Source organism: Coregonus clupeaformis, chromosome 34, assembly GCF_020615455.1.
Source record: "Coregonus clupeaformis isolate EN_2021a chromosome 34, ASM2061545v1, whole genome shotgun sequence".
Lineage (NCBI taxonomy): Eukaryota > Metazoa > Chordata > Actinopteri > Salmoniformes > Salmonidae > Coregonus > Coregonus clupeaformis.
The window spans coordinates 11,077,050-11,102,395 of record NC_059225.1 but is presented as its reverse complement, the minus strand read 5'-3'; the positions used below and the strand labels follow the sequence as shown (position 1 = coordinate 11,102,395).

The 25,346-nt window shown below is 43.1% G+C and overlaps 1 protein-coding gene across 1 annotated transcript in view; it reads left to right on the top strand.

Moving 5' to 3' along the window:
* mix23 (mitochondrial matrix import factor 23) overlaps positions 1-16,165 on the top strand; it is a 56,173-nt gene extending 40,008 nt beyond the window's left edge. The window contains exons 4-6 of the mRNA XM_041861410.2: positions 1,464-1,610; positions 15,069-15,128; positions 15,574-16,165. Of these exons, the coding sequence (XP_041717344.1) occupies positions 1,464-1,610; positions 15,069-15,128; positions 15,574-15,624 (258 nt within the window). The 3' untranslated portion in view covers positions 15,625-16,165. The remainder of the gene's footprint in view (positions 1-1,463; positions 1,611-15,068; positions 15,129-15,573) is intronic.
* Positions 16,166-25,346: the final 9,181 nt, after the last annotated feature.

Below are 25,346 nucleotides of genomic sequence, written 5' to 3'. Positions count from 1 at the left end.
AGCGCGCTTTGCTAGACAAGGTGCGTTGTGGCCGGCCCGCGCCACCTGTGATTTCCGTGAATCTGATTGGTCAACACACACACAAACCCTGCAGCACTCCAATAAATAGTGCGCAAGTTGACAAATCAATCTTAAAAAACAGTATTGTCTTTGAATGATTTTGCATAAATATTTTCATTAAGTTAAATCAGAAGTGCTGATTTGAAAAGTGCTGGGGCAAATGCTAGCTAGCAGATTGTAACGGGCTAATGAGATGCTCCAATGTGATAGGTACTGTTTGGCGTAGCACAGAATGTTCGACCAACCTTAATTTGACGATACTATCTAAGTTCTCGATTCGGCCAAACATGTATTTTCTAAAGTGTCCGTGTCCAGTTGCAGGTGGTTTGTTTTGAATTTAGAAAATGCTCTGTTATTAAAATAAATATTTTTTTTTCGCTCCATGAAGTAATACAACGATGTGTACGCCGCCATCTTGTCAATTTCAAATCTTCTCTCATTGATCGAGACAGATGAGTGTCATCATGACATGCGCCACTTCAGGGTGGACCAGCCTGTCTCGATCAATGAGAGAAGATTTGAAATTGACAAAATGGTGGCGTACACATTGTTGGATTACTTCATGGAGCAAAAAAACATTTATTTTAATAACAGAGCATTTTCTAAATTCAAACGACCAACCTGCAACTGGACACAGACATTGTAGAAGATACTGTACGTTTGGCTGAATTCGAAAATGAAGATAGTATCGCCAAGTTAAGGTTGGTGGAACATTCTCTATGCTACGCCGAACAGTACCAATCACATTCTCTATGCTACGCCGAACAGTGCCAATCACATTCTCTATGCTACGCCGAACAGTGCCAATCACATTCTCTATGCTACGCCGAACAGTGCCAATCACATTCTCTATGCTACGCCAAACAGTGCCAATCACATTCTCTATGCTACGCCGAACAGTACCAATCACATTCTCTATGCTACGCCGAACAGTACCAATCACATTCTCTATGCTACGCCGAACAGTACCAATCACATTCTCTATGCTATGCCAAACAGTGCCAATCACATTGGAGCATCACATTTAGCCCATTACAATCTGCTAGCTAGGGCAAATGCCAACTCGCAAAACATTTTCCGTTGTCCTGCTTGAGTATATACATTCAAACCGTTTATAAATTAAGTGGAATCACCAGGTTAAAGACTGGCTCAGTAATCCTGTGGTATTGTTTGTTGTGTGGTGTTTGTGGTGTTGTGTTTGTGGTTTTGTGTTTGTGGTGTGTTGTGTTTGGTGTTGTGTATGTGTTTGTGGTGTATGTGTGGTGTTGTGTTTGTGGTGTTGTGTTTGTGGTGTTGTGTTTGTGGTGTTGTGTATGTGTTGTTTGTGGTGTTGTATGTGTTTGTGGTGTATGTGTTGTTTGTGGTGTTGTGTATGTGTTGTTGTGTTTGATGTGGTGTTGCAGCTGATGGAGGCCCACCTGAGCAGAGACCGAGCCATTAAGACGTGTATAGGCCAGACCTCTGAGGTGGTGGACCAGCTGAGAGAGCAGAGGGCCAAGGACGGAGACAACATGACAACCATCAAACTACTCAGGAAGGAACAGACCAAGGTAATACATTACCTATACTACACTATGATCCACACCACACTGCACCAAGGTAATACATTACCTATACTACACTATGATCCACACCAGACTGCACCAAGGTAATACATTACCTATACTACACTATGATCCACACCACACTGCACCAAGGTAATACATTACCTATACTACACTATGATCCACACCACACTGCACCAAGGTAATACATTACCTATACTACACTATGATACACACCACACTGCACCAAGGTAATACATTACCTATACTACACTATGATACACACCACACCAAGGTAATACATTACCTATACTACACTATGATCCACACCACACTGCACCAAGGTAATACATTACCTATACTACACTATGATCCACACCACACTGCACCAAGGTAATACATTACCTATACTACACTATGATCCACACCACACTGCACCAAGGTAATACATTACCTATACTACACTGATACACACCACACTGCACCAAGGTAATACATTACCTATACTACACTATGATATACACCACACTGCACCAAGGTAATACATTACCTATACTACACTATGATACACACCACACTGCACCAAGGTAATACATTACCTATACTACACTATGATCCACACCACACTGCACCAAGGTAATACATTACCTATACTACACTATGATATACACCACACTGCACCAAGGTAATACATTACCTATACTACACTATGATACACACCACACTGCACCAAGGTAATACATTACCTATACTACACTATGATCCACACCACACTGCACCAAGGTAATACATTACCTAGACTACTACACTATGATCCACACCACACCACACCACACCAAGGTAATACATTACCTATACTACACTATGATATACACCACACTGCACCAAGGTAATACATTACCTATACTACACTATGATCCACACCACACTGCACCAAGGTAATACATTACCTATACTACACTATGATACACACCACACTGCACCAAGGTAATACATTACCTATACTACACTATGATACACACCACACCAAGGTAATACATTACCTATACTACACTATGATCCACACCACACTGCACCAAGGTAATACATTACCTATACTACACTATGATCCACACCACACTGCACCAAGGTAATACATTACCTATACTACACTATGATCCACACCACACTGCACCAAGGTAATACATTACCTATACTACACTGATACACACCACACTGCACCAAGGTAATACATTACCTATACTACACTATGATATACACCACACTGCACCAAGGTAATACATTACCTATACTACACTATGATCCACACCACACTGCACCAAGGTAATACATTACCTATACTACACTATGATATACACCACACTGCACCAAGGTAATACATTACCTATACTACACTATGATCCACACCAGACTGCACCAAGGTAATACATTACCTATACTACACTATGATACACACCACACTGCACCAAGGTAATACATTACCTATACTACACTATGATCCACACCACACTGCACCAAGGTAATACATTACCTATACTACACTATGATACACACCACACTGCACCAAGGTAATACATTACCTATACTACACTATGATACACACCACACCAAGGTAATACATTACCTATACTACACTATGATCCACACCACACTGCACCAAGGTAATACATTACCTATACTACACTATGATCCACACCACACTGCACCAAGGTAATACATTACCTATACTACACTATGATCCACACCACACTGCACCAAGGTAATACATTACCTATACTACACTGATACACACCACACTGCACCAAGGTAATACATTACCTATACTACACTATGATATACACCACACTGCACCAAGGTAATACATTACCTATACTACACTATGATCCACACCACACTGCACCAAGGTAATACATTACCTATACTACACTATGATATACACCACACTGCACCAAGGTAATACATTACCTATACTACACTATGATACACACCACACTGCACCAAGGTAATACATTACCTATACTACACTATGATCCACACCACACTGCACACCACACTGCACCAAGGTAATACATTACCTATACTACACTATGATATACACCACACTGCACCAAGGTAATACATTACCTAGACTACTACACTATGATCCACACCACACTGCACCACACCAAGGTAATACATTACCTATACTACACTATGATATACACCACACTGCACCAAGGTAATACATTACCTATACTACACTATGATCCACACCACACTGCACCAAGGTAATACATTACCTATACTACACTATGATCCACACCACACTGCACCAAGGTAATACATTACCTATACTACACTATGATACACACCACACTGCACCAAGGTAATACATTACCTATACTACACTATGATACACACCACACCAAGGTAATACATTACCTATACTACACTATGATCCACACCACACTGCACCAAGGTAATACATTACCTATACTACACTATGATCCACACCACACTGCACCAAGGTAATACATTACCTATACTACACTATGATCCACACCACACTGCACCAAGGTAATACATTACCTATACTACACTGATACACACCACACTGCACCAAGGTAATACATTACCTATACTACACTATGATATACACCACACTGCACCAAGGTAATACATTACCTATACTACACTATGATCCACACCACACTGCACCAAGGTAATACATTACCTATACTACACTATGATATACACCACACTGCACCAAGGTAATACATTACCTATACTACACTATGATACACACCACACTGCACCAAGGTAATACATTACCTATACTACACTATGATCCACACCACACTGCACCACACCAAGGTAATACATTACCTATACTACACTATGATATACACCACACTGCACCAAGGTAATACATTACCTATACTACACTATGATACACACCACACTGCACCAAGGTAATACATTACCTATACTACACTATGATCCACACCACACTGCACCAAGGTAATACATTACCTATACTACACTATGATCCACACCACACTGCACCAAGGTAATACATTACCTATACTACACTATGATCCACACCACACTGCACCAAGGTAATACATTACCTATACTACACTATGATCCACACCACACTGCACCAAGGTAATACATTACCTATACTACACTATGATATACACCACACTGCACCAAGGTAATACATTACCTATACTACACTATGATCCACACCACACTGCACCAAGGTAATACATTACCTATACTACACTATGATCCACACCACACTGCACCAAGGTAATACATTACCTATACTACACTATGATACACACCACACTGCACCAAGGTAATACATTACCTATACTACACTATGATCCACACCACACTGCACCAAGGTAATACATTACCTATACTACACTATGATATACACCACACTGCACCAAGGTAATACATTACCTATACTACACTATGATCCACACCACACTGCACCAAGGTAATACATTACCTATACTACACTATGATCCACACCACACCACACCACACCAAGGTAATACATTACCTATACTACACTATGATATACACCACACTGCACCAAGGTAATACATTACCTATACTACACTATGATACACACCACACTGCACCAAGGTAATACATTACCTATACTACACTATGATCCACACCACACTGCACCAAGGTAATACATTACCTATACTACACTATGATCCACACCACACTGCACCAAGGTAATACATTACCTATACTACACTATGATCCACATCACACTGCACCAAGGTAATACATTACCTATACTACACTATGATCCACACCACACTGCACCAAGGTAATACATTACCTATACTACAATATGATACACACCACACCACACCAAGGTAATACATTACCTATACTACACTATGATCCACACCACACCACACCACACCAAGGTAATACATTACCTATACTACACTATGATATACACCACACTGCACCAAGGTAATACATTACCTATACTACACTATGATACACACCACACTGCACCAAGGTAATACATTACCTATACTACACTATGATCCACACCACACTGCACCAAGGTAATACATTACCTATACTACACTATGATCCACACCACACTGCACCAAGGTAATACATTACCTATACTACACTATGATCCACATCACACTGCACCAAGGTAATACATTACCTATACTACACTATGATCCACACCACACTGCACCAAGGTAATACATTACCTATACTACAATATGATACACACCACACCACACCAAGGTAATACATTACCTATACTACACTATGATCCACACCACACCACACCACACCAAGGTAATACATTACCTATACTACACTATGATATACACCACACTGCACCAAGGTAATACATTACCTATACTACACTATGATACACACCACACTGCACCAAGGTAATACATTACCTATACTACACTATGATCCACACCACACTGCACCAAGGTAATACATTACCTATACTACACTATGATCCACACCACACTGCACCAAGGTAATACATTACCTATACTACACTATGATCCACACCACACTGCACCAAGGTAATACATTACCTATACTACACTATGATCCACACCACACTGCACCAAGGTAATACATTACCTATACTACACTATGATATACACCACACTGCACCAAGGTAATACATTACCTATACTACACTATGATCCACACCACACTGCACCAAGGTAATACATTACCTATACTACACTATGATCCACACCACACTGCACCAAGGTAATACATTACCTATACTACACTATGATACACACCACACTGCACCAAGGTAATACATTACCTATACTACACTATGATCCACACCACACTGCACCAAGGTAATACATTACCTATACTACACTATGATATACACCACACTGCACCAAGGTAATACATTACCTATACTACACTATGATCCACACCACACTGCACGAAGGTAATACATTACCTATACTACACTATGATCCACACCACACTGCACCAAGGTAATACATTACCTATACTACACTATGATATACACCACACTGCACCAAGGTAATACATTACCTATACTACACTATGATACACACCACACTGCACCAAGGTAATACATTACCTAGACTACTACACTATGATCCACACCACACCACACCACACCAAGGTAATACATTACCTATACTACACTATGATATACACCACACTGCACCAAGGTAATACATTACCTATACTACACTATGATACACACCACACTGCACCAAGGTAATACATTACCTATACTACACTATGATCCACACCACACTGCACCAAGGTAATACATTACCTATACTACACTATGATATACACCACACTGCACCAAGGTAATACATTACCTATACTACACTATGATATACACCACACTGCACCAAGGTAATACATTACCTATACTACACTATGATCCACACCACACTGCACCAAGGTAATACATTACCTATACTACACTATGATACACACCACACTGCACCAAGGTAATACATTACCTATACTACACTATGATCCACACCACACCACACCACACCAAGGTAATACATTACCTATACTACACTATGATCCACACCACACTGCACCAAGGTAATACATTACCTATACTACGATACACACCACACTGCACCAAGGTAATACATTACCTATACTACACTATGATACACACCACACTGCACCAAGGTAATACATTACCTATACTACACTATGATCCACACCACACCACACCAAGGTAATACATTACCTATACTACACTATGATCCACACCACACCACACCACACCAAGGTAATACATTACCTATACTACACTATGATCCACACCACACTGCACCAAGGTAATACATTACCTATACTACACTATGATCCACACCACACTGCACCAAGGTAATACATTACCTATACTACGATACACACCACACTGCACCAAGGTAATACATTACCTATACTACACTATGATCCACACCACACTGCACCAAGGTAATACATTACCTATACTACGATACACACCACACTGCACCAAGGTAATACATTACCTATACTACACTATGATCCACATCACACTGCACCAAGGTAATACATTACCTATACTACACTATGATATACACCACACTGCACCAAGGTAATACATTACCTATACTACACTATGATCCACACCACACTGCACCAAGGTAATACATTACCTATACTACACTATGATCCACACCACACTGCACCAAGGTAATACATTACCTATACTACACTATGATCCACACCAGACTGCACCAAGGTAATACATTACCTATACTACACTATGATCCACACCACACTGCACCAAGGTAATACATTACCTATACTACACTATGATCCACACCACACTGCACCAAGGTAATACATTACCTATACTACACTATGATCCACACCACACCAAGGTAATACATTACCTATACTACACTATGATCCACATCACACTGCACCAAGGTAATACATTACCTATACTACACTATGATATACACCACACTGCACCAAGGTAATACATTACCTATACTACACTATGATACACACCACACTGCACCAAGGTAATCCATTACCTATACTACACTATGATATACACCACACTGCACCAAGGTAATACATTACCTATACTACACTATGATTAGGGCTGTTACGTATTACCGCCACACCAATGTTGCGCAACTTTCCGAAAGGCTTTGGAGTAGCGGGAGAAAACAGAGTGATGGCCTCTATTAAAAAGAGGAGGATCCCATCAGCTTTCTATAGGCTAGGCCTACTATATTTATTTCTCAACTTTCCTAAGATTAAGCACATTGCTTCGCTTTACAACAGGAGTATAGCCTACCTGGGTGGCATGAAAATAAACCACGGGGAAAAGCGTCCTCCATTCGCTATTTAAGTGCATAGATAACATGTATTTTTTCCCCCTGCCCCTGTTTCGAGACAGGTGCATGATACATTTTTTAAATGGTAGTGGTTGTATTAATTTGGGATCTATCGCATCCCACAACTGACAACGAACTATGTTTGGAATATTTATTTCTCTCACAGAATAGAATTAGGTCAACTTTTGTACAATGGGGGATAGTAGATTGACATAGGCTAGTGCTTTTTCTGTTCATTAGGCCGACTCATCTTGTTGGCTGATGAAAAGTGAATGTGGACAGTTCTTCCAATATCTTCAATATGCGCCTTGGAATTGGATAAGGACTCGCGCAGTTGGGTCCCGGATGTATCTGTCTTCACATGTAGCCTGTGAAAAAGACCCGATCACATGACGGAGAGCCGTGTAAGTGCGCCCAGCCAGGAGAAGGGAATTATAATTATTATATTCAGCCCAAGGGCACAACGGCCACTGGCCGCAAAAGGCATGGATTTTTTTAGGGGGCATTACGGCCACACAAAGGGGATGCTGCCGGGAAATTCGAGGCATTATCAAGTGCTTGTCAAATTGTGAATGAGAGACTAATGAAGTGTGTACAGCCTGCGCAAAAAACAAAGCAGAGCTCATGCGACTTTTTTCAAATCATCATTAGTCTCATAATGCAGCCTTAGAATGTATTAGAAATCAAAACATACAGTGCCTTCGGAAAGTGTTCAGACCCCTTGACTTTTCCAAATATTTTTACGTTACAGCCTTATTCTAAAATTGATTAAATAAATAAAAATCTTTAGCAATCTACACACAATACCCCATAATGACAAAGTGAAAACAGGTTTGTAGACATTTTTGCAAATGTAAAACATTTACATAACATTTTGGTCATTTAGCAGACGCTCTTATCCAGTTAGTGAGTGCATACATTATATATTTTTACATACTGGCCCCCCGTGGGAATCGAACCCACAACCCTGGCGTTGCAAACGCCATGCTCTACCAACATCCCTGCCGGCCATTCCCTCCCCTACCCTGGACGACGCTGGGCCAATTGTGCGCCGCCCCATGGGTCTCCCGGTCGCGGCCGGCTACGACAGAGCCTGGATTCGAACCAGGATCTCTAAGGGCACAGCTAGCACTGCGATGCAGCGCCTTAGACCACTGTGCCACTCAGGAGGACATTATAAAATAGTTATAATACAGAAATACCTTATTTACAAGTAGTAAGTACAAGTATTCAGACCCTTTGCTATGAGATTCAAAATGTATCTCAGGTGCATCCTGTTTCCATTGATCATCATTGAGATGTTTCTACAACTTGATTGGAGTCCACCTGTGGTAAATTCAATTGATTGGACATGATTTGTAAAGGCACACACCTGTCTATATAAGGTCCCACAGTTGTTGAGAATGGCGCCGGAGAAGATGGCTGCCATTTTACAGCCCTCTAACCATTTGTACTATTATGTGTGTTTTTTCGCGTTATTTGTCATTTATAATGTACATAATGTTTCTGCCACCGTCTCTTATGACCAAAAAGCGCTTCTGGATATCAGGACAGCAATTACTCACCTCGTATTGGACGAAGATTTGTTCTTCAACGAGTCGGACGCAAAGTATATTCTACAGACACCCGACCAGGCCCAAATCCCCGTCATTCGCATGAGAAAGAGACAGAGATATCGTGGATGAAGATCGGGGCGCTTTGTAAGGATCCGACAGCAAGCGAGTAAACTGCCTCTTCCATCAATCCTATTAGCCAATCTTCAATCATTTGAAAATAAATTAGATGAACTACGATTACGGTTATCCTACCAACGGGATATTAAAAACTGTAATATCTTATGTTTCACAAGTTGTGGCTGAACGACGACATGGACAACATACAGCTGACGGGATATACTCTACATCGGCAGGATAGTACGGCTGACTCCGGTAAGACAAGGGGTGGCGGTCTGTGTATATTTGTAAACAACAGCTGGTGCACAAAATCAAATACTAAGGAAGTCTCGAGGTTTTGCTCGCCTGAGGTAGAGTATCTTATGATAAGCTGTAGACCACACTATTTACCAAGAAAGTTTTCATCTATATTTTTCATAGCTGTCTATTTACCACCACAAACTAATGCTGGCATTAAGATTGCAGTCAACGAGCTGTATAAGGCCATAAGTCAACAGGAAAACGCTCATCCAGATGCAGCGCTCCTAGTGGCCGGGGACTTTAATGCAGGGAAACTTAAATCCGTTCTACCTAATTTCTACCAGCATGTTAAATGTGCAACCAGAGGAAAAAAAACTCTAGACCACCTTTACTCCACACACAGAGACGCATACAAAGCTCTCCCTCGCCCTCCATTTGGCAAATCTGACCATAACTCTATCCTCCTGATTCCTGCTTATAAGCAAAAACTAAAGCAGGAAGCACCAGTGACTCGGTTAATAAAAAAAGTGGTCAGATGACGCAGATGCTAAGCTACAGGACTGTTTTGCTAGCACAGACTGGAACATGTTCCGGGATTCTTCAGACAGCATTGAGGAGTACACCACATCAGTCACTGGCTTCATCAATAAGTGCATCGATGACGTCGTCCCCACAGTGACCGTACATACCCCAACCAGAAGTCATGGATTACAGGCAACATCCGCACTGAGCTAAAGGGTAGAGCTGCCGCTTTCAAGGAGCGGGACTCTAACCCGGACGCTTATAAGAAATCCCGCTATGCCCTCCGACGAAACATCAAACAGGCAAAGAGTCAATACAGGACTAAGATTGAATCGTACTACACTGGGTCCGATGCTCGTCGGATGTGGCAGGGCTTGCAAACTATTACAGACTACAAAGAGAAGCACAGCCGTGAGCTGCCCAGTGACACAAGACTTCCAGGCGAGCTAAACCACTTCTATGCTCGCTTCGAGGCAAGCAACACTGAAGCATGCATGAGAGCACCAGCTGTTCCAGATGACTATGTGATCACGCTCTCCGTAGCCGATGTGAGTAAGACTTTTAAGCAGGTCAACATTCACAAGGCCGCAGGGCCAGATGGATTACCAGGACGTGTACTCTGAGCATGTGCTGACCAACTGGCAAGTGTCTTCACTGACATTTTCAACATGTCCCTGACTGAGTCTGTAATACCAACATGTTTCAAGCATACCACCATAGTCCCCGTGCCCAAGGACACTAAGATAACCTGCCTAAATGACTACTGACCCGTAGCACTGACGTCTGTAGCCATGAAGTGCTTTGAAAGGCTGGTCATGGCTCACATCCACACCGTTATCACAGAAACCCTAGACCCGCTCCAATTTGCATACCGCCCCAACAGATCCACAGATGATGCAATCTCTATTGTACTCCACACTGCCCTTTCCCACCTGGACAAGAGGAACACCTACGTGAGAATGCTATTCATTGACTACAGCTCAGCGTTCAACACCATAGTGCCCTCAAAGCTCATCACTATCAATCAATCAATCAATCAATTTTATTTTATATAGCCCTTCTTACATCAGCTAATATCTCGAAGTGCTGTACAGAAACCCAGCCTAAAACCCCAAACAGCTAGTAATGCAGGTGTAGAAGCACGGTGGCTAGGAAAAACTCCCTAGAAAGGCAAAACCTAGGAAGAAACCTAGAGAGGAACCAGGCTATGAGGTGTGGCCAGTCCTCTTCTGGCTGTGCCGGGTGGAGATTATAACAGAACCATGCCAAGATGTTCAAAAATGTTCATAAGTGACAAGCATGGTCAAATAATAATCAGGAATAAATCTCAGTTGGCTTTTCATAGCCGATCATTAGAGTTTAAAACAGCAGGTCTGGGACAGGTAGGGGTTCCATAACCGCAGGCAGAACAGTTTAAACTGGAATAGCAGCAAGGCCAGGCGGACTGGGGACAGCAAGGAGTCACCACGGCCGGTAGTCCCGACGTATGGTCCTAGGGCTCAGGTCTCTCAGTTGGCTTTTCATAGCCGATCATTTAGAGTTGAAAACAGCAGGTCTGGGACAGGTAGGGGTTTCGTAGCCGCAGGCAGAACAGTTGAAACTGGAATAGCAGCAAGGCCAGGCGGACTGGGGACAGCAAGGTGTCATCATGCCCGGTAGTCCTGACGTATGGTCCTAGGGCTCAGGTTCTCAGAGAGAAAGAGAGAACGAGAGAATTAGAGAGAGCATACTTAAATTCACACAGGACACTGGATAAGACAGGAGAAGTACTCCAGGTATAACCAACTAACCCCAGCCCCCCGACACATAAACTACTGCAGCAACTAAGCTAAGGATCCTCAACACGGGGACCCCTCAGCGGTGCGTGCTCAGTCCCCTGCTGTACTCCCTGTTCACCCATGACTGCATGGCCAGGCACGACTCCAACACCATCATTACGTTTGCACCGTGTGGTGCCAGGATAACAACCTCTCCCTCAATGTGACCAAGACAAAGGAGATGATTGTGGACTACAGGAAAAAAAAAGAGGACTGAGCACGCCCCCATTCTGATCGACGGGCTGTAGTGGAACAGGTTGAGAGCTTCAAGTTCCTTGGTGTCTACATCACCAACGAACTATCATGGTCCAAACATACCAAGACAGTCGTGAAGAGTTATACAGCTGCACCATCGAGAGCATCCTGACTGGTTGCATCACCGCCTGGTATGGCAACTGCTCGGCCTCCGACCGCAAGGCACTACAGAGGGTAGTGCGTACGACCCAGTACATCACTGGGGCCAAGCTTCCTGCCATCCAGGACCTCTATACCAGGCGGTGTCAGAGGAAGGCCCTCAAAATTGTCAAAGACTCCAGCCACCCTAGTCATAGACTGTTCTCTCTGCTACCGCACGGCAAGCGGTACCGGAGCGCCAAGTCTAGGTCCAAAAGGCTTCTCAACAGCTTCTACCCCCAAGCCATAAGGCTCCTGAACAGCTAATCATGGCTACCCGGACTATTTGCACTGCCCCCCCCACCCCATCCTTTTATGCTGCTGCTACTCTGTTAATTATTTATGCATAGTCACTTTAACTCTACCCACATGTACATATTATCTCAACTCCCTCAACTAGCCGGTGCCCCAGCACATTGACTCGACACCGGTACCCCCCTGTGTATATAGCCTCCCTACTGTTATTCTATTTTACTTTTGCTCTTTTTTTCTCAACACTTTTTTGTTGTTTTGTTTTATTTTATTTTACTTTTTTATTTAAAAATAAATGCATTGTTGGTTAATGGCTGTAAGTAAGCATTTCACAGTAATGTCTACACCTGTTGTATTCGGCGCATGTGGCAAATTTGATTTGATTTGAGTACACGGTAGCATGAGGCTTCACAAAGGTTATACATGGCTATAAACTTAGCCAGACAGTATGAACAGAATAATATACATCTTAAACGAGACCTTTGGCACACAGCGTAAATGAGCTAGCATGGCTGGCTAACATCTTGGCTAGCAGGCCAGAAATGGCATGACGCACATAGGAAAGGAAAATACCTTGTAAACGTAATAAACATGGTAAATAACTTAGGCCTAACCCTAACCCTTACCCTTAACAACAATGAAGTACTGACCTAAAGAAGCAATAACAATACTTACACTTTGATGCACTAAAACACAGATCAAATACAATGCTCTAGAACATAGGTCAAATACGATGCACTAAAACACAGGTCAAATACGATGCTCTAGAACACAGGTCAAATACGATGCTCTAGAACACAGGTCAAATACGATGCACTAAAACACAGGTCAAATACGATGCTCTAGAACACAGGTCAAATACGATGCACTAAAACACAGGTCAAATACGATGCTCTAGAACACAGGTCAAATACGATGCTCTAGAACACAGGTCAAATACGATGCACTAAAACACAGGTCAAATACGATGCTCTAGAACACAGGTCAAATACGATGCTCTAGAACACAGGTCAAATACGATGCTCTAGAACACAGGTCAAATACGATGCTCTAGAACACAGGTCAAATACGATGCTCTAGAACACAGGTCAAATACGATGCTCTAGAACACAGGTCAAATACGATGCACTAAAACACAGGTCAAATACGATGCTCTAGAACACAGGTCAAATACGATGCTCTAGAACACAGGTCAAATACGATGCACTAAAACACAGGTCAAATACGATGCTCTAGAACACAGGTCAAATACGATGCACTAAAACACAGGTCAAATACAGATCTTGAGAAACAGTCAGAGTCCATTCTGACCGCGATCTCACTCTGACGGCAGCAGTGGGGTTCAGTGAAGCGCACAGGGAATGGCGAACTGTGATTGGCTGATACAAGTGAGGTGATTTGTAGGTACCACCAATGAGGAAAAAGGCGTGTTGGGCAAGTACAACAAACTAGCAGTTCAGTGTTGCTAAAACTGCCTGTTTAACCCTAACAAAGAGGCCTGTTTAATGTTGAACTGCTAACTAAGAGCTGGAATTCTTAACACTAATCCTCCATAGTCTCCAGGTTTCTGTTGGTGGCAGCATTTGACTGGATTAGAAGCAGTGTTCAGTGTTAACTTCTTGTAGTGATATGAGTGTTTTGTCTTTTCTCCTCCAGTTAAAACTCATGCGATCAGAGCTGAATGTTGAAGAGGTTGTTAATGACAGGAGTCTGAAGGTAAGAACATCACTCTGACCTCTCACCTCATGACCTGTTTGACCTCTCACCTCATGGCCTCTCACTTCATGGCCTGTCTGACCTCTCACTTCATGGCCTGTCTGACCTCTCACCTCATGGCCTGTTTGACCTCTCACCTCATGGCCTCTCACCTCATGGCCTGTCTGACCTCTCACCTCATGGCCTCTGACCTCTCACTTCATGGCCTGTCTGACCTCTCACTTCATGGCCTGTCTGACCTCTCACCTCATGGCCTCTGACCTCTCACTTCATGGCCTGTTTGACCTCTCACCTCATGGCCTCTGACCTCTCACCTCATGGCCTCTGACCTCTCACTTCATGGCCTGTCTGACCTCTCACTTCATGGCCTGTTTGACCTCTCGAGCACACTCACACACAGATATATGCACTTCAATGACCCTCTCCTGTGCTGTTCCTTCCTCAGGTGTTCAGTGAACGGTGCCGGACCCACTACACCCCTCCTACGGTCAAGTGACTGTCTGAGCTGCTCTGGTGAGAATAGCTGCAGGTTCAGACGGTTGCATCAGGACCAGAATCAGACCGAGCCATCCATGGACTTGACCTGAGGGACCCCTGCCCTCCAGCCAACCACACTGTTATCACCCATGGAGACCGCTGCATTGCGTTGCCTCACAACAAGGCCACCTCTGTCAAGCAATCTGCTCTGTTTATTTTCATGATTGTAGTTTTATTTTAATTTTTTTAAACAATGAAGTGTTTTCCAATGGCCCTCTGGTGTCTCTGACTTCTCCCCCCCCCCAGGGCTGAGGGGTAACTTACAACCAACTAATTGCAGCATTACAAGTGGAAAGGGGGAGAAGGTAAGGAACTTGTCTGTCAGCCGCATTAAAAACCAAAATTGGCTAAAGATAATTGTGATAAATAAATAAATAAACCAGTTTCATTGTTTTTTTATGCCAGCTGCTCCAAACAGGTGTTGGATGTACTGACTCCATGGCACATGGTTTATGAACTGATACACAAAACGACGCCGGATTCAACACTGTTTTTCAATTGAAATGATTATACAAAATTCTTGCAACCAATAGAATGTTATATACTGTATATGGGGGATACAACCATCCCAGCTCTGCAGATTTTGCTGCAAAGAGACCGAATCACTAGATCATTTGTTTTGGTACTGCCCATATGTAGCTTATTTTTGGTTGCAGGTTCAGGAATGGATGGACATTTTCAACATTTATTTGGAGCTAACTCTGCAAATAGCACTGCTGGGTGATTTTGAAAATTCAGAGTCAATTGATCAATAATAAAATAATACTCTTAGCAAAGGTGTTTATCTTCAATTTACAATCTGTAGAAACTATGAGGATAGAAAGGTTCAGAACTTTTGTGAAACACAGCACATTGGAAAAATATGGCAGCTAAAAATGTAAACTGGATGGTGTTCAGAGATAGATGGGAGGGGTTGAGTGGAGCTGAACGCTGGGACTAAAAACAATTTAACTATTGTAAAATATACTGTGTCTGTGAAATGTATGTAGTATGTATAAACTGGAAATAGAAGCCTAAGTAGTGTGGGCCATTAGTTTACTCCAATTAGGGGAGGGGTTGTAGGGTTAGGGGAAAAGAATAAAGAAGGAAATTATATTTCGAAAATATATTTAAAATAATATATTTACTAAAATATATATACACTACCGTTAAAGTTTGGGGTCACTTAGGAATGTCCTTGTTTTTGAAAGAAAAGCAATTTTTTTGTCCATTAAAATAACATCAAATTGATCAGAAATACAGTGTAGACATTGTTAATGTTGTAAATGGCTATTGTAGCTGGAAACGGCAGATTTTTAATGGAATATCTACATAGGCGTACAGAGGCCCATTATCAGCAACCATCAGTCCTGTGTTCCAATGGCACGTTGTGTTTGCTAATCCAAGTTTATCATTTTAAATGGCTAATTGATCATTAGAAAACCCTTTTGCAATTATGTTAGCACAGCTGAAAACTGTTGTGCTGATTAAAGAAGCAATAAAATTGGCCTTCTTGAGACTAGTTTAGTATCTTGAGCATCAGCAATTGTGGGTTCGATTACAGGCTCAAAATGGCCAGAAACAAATAACTTTCTTGTCAGTCCATTCTTGTTCTGAGAAATGAAGGCTATTCCATGCGAGAAATTGCCCAGAAACTGAAGATCTCATACAATGCTGTGTACTACTCCCTTCACAGGACAGCGCAAACTGGCTCTAACCAGAATAGAAAGAGGAGTGGGAGGCCCCGGTGCACAACTGAGCAAGAGAACAAATACATTAGTCTCTAGCTTGAGAAACAGACGCCTCACAGGTCCTCAACTGGCAGCTTCATTAAATAGTACCCGCAAAACACCAGTCTCAATGTCAACAGTGAAGAGGCGACTCCGGGATGCTGACCTAGGCAGAGTTGCAAAGAAAAAGGCATATCTCAGACTGGCCAATAAAAGAAAATATTAAGATGGGCAAAAGAACACAGACACTGGACAGAGGAAGATTGGAAAAAAAGTGTTATGGACAGACTAATCGAAGTTTGAGGTGTTTGGATCACAAAGAAGAACATTTGTGAGACGCAGACCAAATGAAAAGATGCTGGAGGAGTGCTTGATGCCATCTGTCAAGCATGGTGGAGGCAATGTGATGGTCTGGGGGTGCTTTGGTGGTGGTAAAGTGGGAGATTTGTACAGGGTAAAAGGGGTCTTAAAGAAGGAAGGCTATCATACCATTTTGCAACGCCATGCCATATCCTGTGGACGGCGCTTGATTGGAGCCAATTTCCTCCTACAACAGGACAATGACCCAAAGCACAGCTCCAAACTAGGCAATAACTATTTAGGGAAGAAGCAGTCAAGCTGGTATTCTGTCTATAATGGAGTGGCCAGCACAGTCACCGGATCTCAACCCTATTGAGCTGTTGTGGGAGCAGCTTGACCGTATGGTACGTAAGAAGTGCCCATCAAGCCAATCCAACTTGTGGGAGGTGCTTCAGGAAGCATGGGATGAAATCTCTTCAGATTACCTCAACAAATTGACAACTAGAATGCCAAAGGTCTGCAAGGCTGTAATTGCTGCAAATGGAGGATTCTTTGACGAAAGCAAAGTTTGAAGGACACAATTATTATTTCAATTAAAAATCATTATTTCTAACCTTGTTAATGAATACATTTCCTATTCATTTTGCTATATTTCCTATTCAAACTCATTTCATGTATGTTTTCATGGAATACATTTACATTTTAGTCATTTAGCAGACGCTCTTATCCAGAGCGACTTACAGTTAGTGAGTGCATACATTTGTATACTGGCCCCCCGTGGGAATCGAACCCACAACCCTGCCGTTGCAAGCGCCATGCTCTACCATCTGAGCTACAGGACATTTCTAAGTGACCCCAAACTTTTGAACGGTAGTGTAGTTCCTACGTTAGGAGAATACCTCATGATAAGCTGCAGACTATTTACCAAGAGAGTTTTCATATGTGTTTCGTAGTAGGGCCGGGATGATACCAGTATTGCAATATTTTTTCCATGGCTTTGGTCCTTTAAAAACCTGCTGTATGTAAAATATTGTGTGCTATAGCTTGGAATATAAATAAATGTGAGTCTGGATGACAACATAATGATGTTTGTTTCCAACATTAGGGCTGTTTTCCTAAAGAAGTTAAATCCACTTCGTGTTTTGTTTCCTTGTCACGATACTAACGAGTATTCGCGATACTGGTATCGTCACGGACCTATTTTGTAGCTATTTACCACCACAAACCGATGCTGGCACTAAGGCTCTCACTCAACAACCTGTATAGGGCCATAAGCAAACAAGAAAATGCACATCCAGAGGTGGTGCTCCTAGTGGCTGGTGATTTTAATACAGGGAAACTGAAATCCATTTTAACTCATTTTTACCAGCATGTCACCTGTGCAACAAAACTCTAGATCACCTTTACGCCAAAGACAGAGACGCATGCAAAGCTCTCCTGTCTCTGGCAAATCTGACCATGACTCTATCCTTCTGATTCCTGCTTACAAGCATAAACTCAAACAGGAAGTTCCAGTGGCACGCTCAATACGGAAGTAGTCCGATGAAGCGAATGCTAAACTACAGGACTGCTTTGCTAGCCCAGACTGGAATATGTTTCGGGATTCGTCCGATAACATTTTACCACATCAGTCACCGGCTTCATTAATAAGTGCATCGACGACATCATCCCCATAGTGACCATAAGTACACTGAACAAAAATATAAACGCAACATGTATTGGGTCCCATTTTTCATGAGCTGAAATAAAATATCCCAGAAAGTTTCCATACGCACAAAAACCTTATTTCTCTCAAATGTGCACAAATTTGTTTACATCCCTGTTAGTGAGCATTTCTCCTTTGCCAAGATAATCCATCCACCTGACAGGGGTGGCATATAAAGAAGCTGATTAAACAGCATGATCACTACACAGGTGCACCTTGTGCTGGGGACAATAAAAGGCCACTCTAAAATCTGCAGTTTTGTCACAACACAATGCTACAGATGTCTCAAGTTTTGAGGGAGCGTGTAATTGGCATGGTGACTGCAGGAATGTCCAACAGAGCTGTTGCCAGAGAATTGAATGTTAATTTCTCAACCATAAGCCACCTCCAACGTCATTTTAGAGAATTTGGCAGTACATCCAACTGGCCTCACAACCGCAGACCACGTGTAACCATTCCAGCCCAGGACCTCCACATCCGTCTTCTTCACCTGTGGGATCGTCTGAGGAGGGGGATGGGGGTGCTGAGGAGTATTTCTGTCTGTAATAAAGCCCTTTTGTGGGGAAAAACTCATTCTGATTGGCTGGGCCTGGCGCCCCAGTGGGTGGGCCAATGCCCTCCCAGGCCCACCCATGGCTCCGCCCCTGCCCAGTCATGTGAAATCCATAGATTAGGGCCTAATTTATTTATTTAAATTGACAGATTTCCTTCTATGATCTGTTGCATGTTGCGTTTATATTTTTGTTCAGTATAGAAATATTTCTAGGCCTAACTCATTAATAAATGGTCAGTAGGTTTCCACTTTCTTTAAAAGTTATACATTTGTCATTCTCATTGAAAGCAAGTCTAAGAAGTGGTAGAACTGTTCTACAGTGGGGAAAAAAAGTATTTAGTCAGCCACCAATTGTGCAAGTTCTCCCACTTAAAAAGATGACAGAGGCCTGTAATTTTCATCATAGGTACACGTCAACTATGACAGACAAAATAAGGAAAAAAAATCCAGAAAATCACATTGTAGGATTTTTTATGAATTTATTTGCAAATTATGGTGGAAAATAAGTATTTGGTCAATAACAAAAGTTTCTCAATACTTTGTTATATACCCTTTGTTGGCAATGACACAGGTCAAACGTTTTCTGTAAGTCTTCATAAGGTTTTCAAACACTGTTGCTGGTATTTTGGCCCATTCCTCCCATGCAGATCTCCTCTAGAGCAGTGATGTTTTGGGGCTGTCGCTGGGCAACACAGACTTTCAACTCCCTCCAAAGATTTTCTATGGGGTTGAGATCTGGAGACTGGCTAGGCCACTCCAGGACCTTGAAATGCTTCTTACGAAGCCACTCCTTCGTTGCCCGGGCGGTGTGTTTGGGATCATTGTCATGCTGAAAGACCCAGCCACGTTTCATCTTCAATGCCCTTGCTGATGGAAGGTTTTCACTCAAAATCTCACGATACATGGCCCCATTCATTCTTTCCTTTACACGGATCAGTCGTCCTGGTCCCTTTGCAGAAAAACAGCCCCAAAGCATGATGTTTCCACCCCCATGCTTCACAGTAGGTATGGTGTTCTTTGGATGCAACTCAGCATTCTTTGTCCTCCAAACACGACGAGTTGAGTTTTTACCAAAAAGTTATATTTTGGTTTCATCTGAGCATATGACATTCTCCCAATCCTCTTCTGGATCATCCAAACTTCAGACGGGCCTGGACATGTACTGGCTTAAGCAGGGGGACACGTCTGGCACTGCAGGATTTGAGTGCCAGGCGGCGTAGTGTGTTACTGATGGTAGGCTTTGTTACTTTGGTCCCAGCTCTCTGCAGGTCATTCACTAGGTCCCCCCGTGTGGTTCTGGGATTTTTGCTCACCGTTCTTGTGATCATTTTGACCCCACGGGGTGAGATCTTGCGTGGAGCCCCAGATCGAGGGAGATTATCAGTGGTCTTGTATGTCTTCCATTTCCTAATAATTGCTCCCACAGTTGATTTCTTCAAACCAAGCTGCTTACCTATTGCTGATTCAGTCTTCCCAGCCTGGTGCAGGTCTACCATTTTGTTTCTGGTGTCCTTTGACAGCTCTTTGGTCTTGGCCATAGTGGAGTTTGGAGTGTGACTGTTTGAGGTTGTGGACAGGTGTCTTTTATACTGATAACAAGTTCAAACAGGTGCCATTAATACAGGTAACAAGTGGAGGACAGAGGAGCCTCTTAAAGAAGAAGTTACAGGTCTGTGAGAGCCAGAAATCTTGCTTGTTTGTAGGTGACCAAATACTTATTTTCCACCATAATTTGCAAATAAAATCATAAAAATCCTACAATGTGATTTTCTGGAGAAAAAAAATCTCAATGTGTCTGTCATAGTTGACGTGTACCTATGATGAAAATTACAGGCCTCTCTCATATTTTTAAGTGGGAGAACTTGCACAATTGGTGGCTGACTAAATACTTTTTTTCCCCACTGTATGTGCACTACTTCTATGCTTCCCATTCTTACGTTTTGTTTTTGCGGCTCCCACTTTCGGGTTTTGTACACCAGCTGAAAATACAATATTTTATGTTATGGAAAATATATTTCACGGCGGTTTATATGGTACAATGATTCTCTACACAATGACTGCTTGTTTTGTCACAAAAACTGAAATTAGGCAAACTATTAGAATTTTAGCAACCAGGCAATGGCGGAGCGATTTCTGCATATTACACCTTTGAAGGTATCTTTTCAGCAGTTATAAATGTTTGTAACTAATTTGTTAATGGTCAGTGGGATTGCCACTTTAAAATAAGGTATCATTTGAGCAGAAATAAATGTTGATAACTCAGTTATAAATGTTGATAACTCAGTTATAAATGTTGATAGGTCTGTCACTTTAAAGTAAGGTATACATCGCAGTTATACATGTGGGTAAATAATTTCTACAGTTCACTCAGAGCTTAGACATACTTATAGGCAGTATTGGGTATTCATTGCTACATACATGAGAGAAGATTCAACACTTTGTTAAACATGTTTAGTCAATGACTGGTGGGTAGGAAGACCAAAACATTCAACGTTATGAGAGGATACCCCCTCCACTGTTTCACCAACCTAAGGTATTACGGTTTCCATTTCACACCAGAGTATTCACCATACTTGGACTATCACAGAGAAGTGGTAAGTGTGTGTTGATATACTTTGGGAATCTGGTAAAGGGACATTTTGATTGAATAATGTCCTGGATGTAAATTTGTCTCCAATTATGTCATGATGTTCTAACTAACCTACATAAGGGCATGATTGATGGGAAATTTCATAATGCAAATGGCCTGCCCCTTTCTAGACGTCCGCGGGTGCGCTACAAATAGGCCGACGGCCTCAGGTTGTGCGCCAAGGCCCGGTCTTCCAGGAAGTCACGAAATAACGTTTCCAGGACACTCTGTTTCCGAGATATAATTATTTATTTTTGTTATTATTATTTCTGCACCAGACAATTATGGCAAATGTACATTTCATCACCAAATGGACATGGCCGTTTCTCGTAGATGGAACAGACTTCAAAGACGAAACTCTGTGAGCAGAGGGGTGGCCAAATGTACTTTTAGCCTAGAAAGAAGATGGCGACAAGGCCACAACGCTCTTTGAGTTAATGCACATTTTCTGGGATTAAAGGTCGAAAACGGTAATGCTGCGCTAATTTGTCACGGAATCAGCCGAGGCTGCCCCTCCTCCTTGCCCGGGCAGGCTTCGGCGTTCGTCGTCCCCGGAGTACTAGCTGCCACCGATCTATGTTTCGGTGTTTGTCTAGTTTGTCCTGATTATTTTCACCTGTTTCCCATTATGTTACATTGTATTCTCTTTATAACCCCCTGTCTCTCATTGGTTATTGTGTGTGATTGTTTTCCGTGAGGTCGGCAGTGTTCGGGTGTATGCGTATTTTGTTCCTCCCTGTTTGGAGGTTTTGTTTGTATTTTGATTACTGTGCTAGTAAAGTTTGTCTGCCAGTAGCTCGGTGTCCTGCGCTTGACTTCGCTCACAGCATACACGTCGCCCTGACATAATTTGACCACTGCACGTCAAAGTATATAAACCTACGGTGTAAGGAAAAATAGAACCAGCCATTTATCTAGCCTGGATTACGAGAAATCTTACAACGTCCAATTCATGATGCTAAACAAAATATGTTTTTTGTAGAAAAAAGTTATAGATCCAGTTGAGGCAGGTTTCGGAGCTCTACGTGATTTCTGTGATTTTCTGTATGAAGTTTGTCCATCTGCAATACGTTAGGTGCATTTTCATATTTCATATTGCAATTGGACAGACTCACACAGCCACGTGTACTTCAAGTATTATTTTGAGACCCAAAGAACCACCCCATCAGCCCAGGACACAGAGACAGCACCATAGAGACATGCTCTAGCCTGACAAGTGCTCACACTGCCCATCAGACCTCAGAGAAAAACTCACACACACAGCCAAGAGGGAGTGACACAGTGTGGGGCCTGCAAGAGTTACCGGCGGCAGAACCATCAAAGAACCGTCAGACCTAGAGCTCTGAAACGTTATAAACCTGTTCTAGAGCTTAAGTCGGTACTGCACAGTGAGTTATGCGGCTCTATGAGGTTCTCTGGCCGAGAAACAGCATCGTCCATTGGCCATATATTCAGTTAATTTTTAACATCATGATTTAGAAAAGTCCCAGAATAACAAGACTAGGTGCATTGAAACCGCCTCGGCACATAGAAACGGACCAGTTTCTGGCCAATAGCTCGTTCAGGGACCCCGTAGCAACCCCCGAAATAAGTGCATTTCCAGCACTAATGTCAAGAATGCTGTAGGTGGGTGTAGTGGTGGAATCAAGCGCAGGACACCGAAGTATAGTCCAAAAGACTTTAGTTCAAATTCCAACAAGGAAAATACGAACAAAACTTGCCCGAAGGCGAAACTACGCACGAAGGCGACACAAACAAAAGGCGCACTAAACATGTGCGTAAACGCTCCAACACAGTGGAGTGAAGCTCAACCAAGCGAAAGCAAAACAAGCACAACACACGACAGAAATAATCACACACAAACACAGACACACCCAACGAGACTTAAATAGAACACTAATGAGGACTAACTAGACACAGGTGTACAACATCAAGACCAAACCAAACGAACATGAAACATAGATCGGTGGCAGCTAGTACTCCGGGGACGACGACCGCCGATGCCTGCCCGAACCAGGAGGAGGAGCAGCCTCGGCCGAAACCGTGACAGTACCCCCCCCCTTGACGCGCGGCTCCAGCCGTGCGCCGACCCCGGCCTCGGGGACGACCATGAGGACGCGGAGCAGGGCGCGCGGGATGGTTCCGGTGGAACTCCGACAGGAGAGATGGGTCTAGGATGTCCCTCCGCGGCACCCAGCACCGCTCCTCCGGGCCGTACCCATCCCACTCCACGAGATACTGGAGACCCCCCATCCGGCGTCTGGAGTCCAAGATGGACCGAACGGTGTACGCCGGAGCCCCCTCGATGTCCAATGGGGGCGGAGGAGTCTCTCCTATCTCATTTTCCTGGAGTGGACCAGCTACCACCGGCCTGAGAAGAGACACATGGAACGAGGGGTTAATATTCTTATATTCAACAGGTAGATGTAACTTATAACACACCTCGTTCAATCTTCTCAGGACTTTAAAGGGCCCCACAAACCGCAGACCCAGCTTCCGGCAGGGCAGGCGGAGGGGTAGGTTTCTGGTAGAGAGCCAGACTCGATCTCCGGGTGCGTACACCGGCCCCTCACTGCGGTGGAGATCAGCGCTCGCCTTGTGACGACGGACGGCCTGCTGCAGGTGGACGTGGGCAGCGTTCCACGTCTCTTCCGAGCGCCTCATCCAATCATCCACCGCAGGGGCCTCGATCTGGCTCTGCTGCCACGGTGCCAGAACCGGCTGGTAACCTAATACACATTGGAAAGGGGTTAGGTTGGTAGAGGAGTGGTGGAGAGAATTCTGG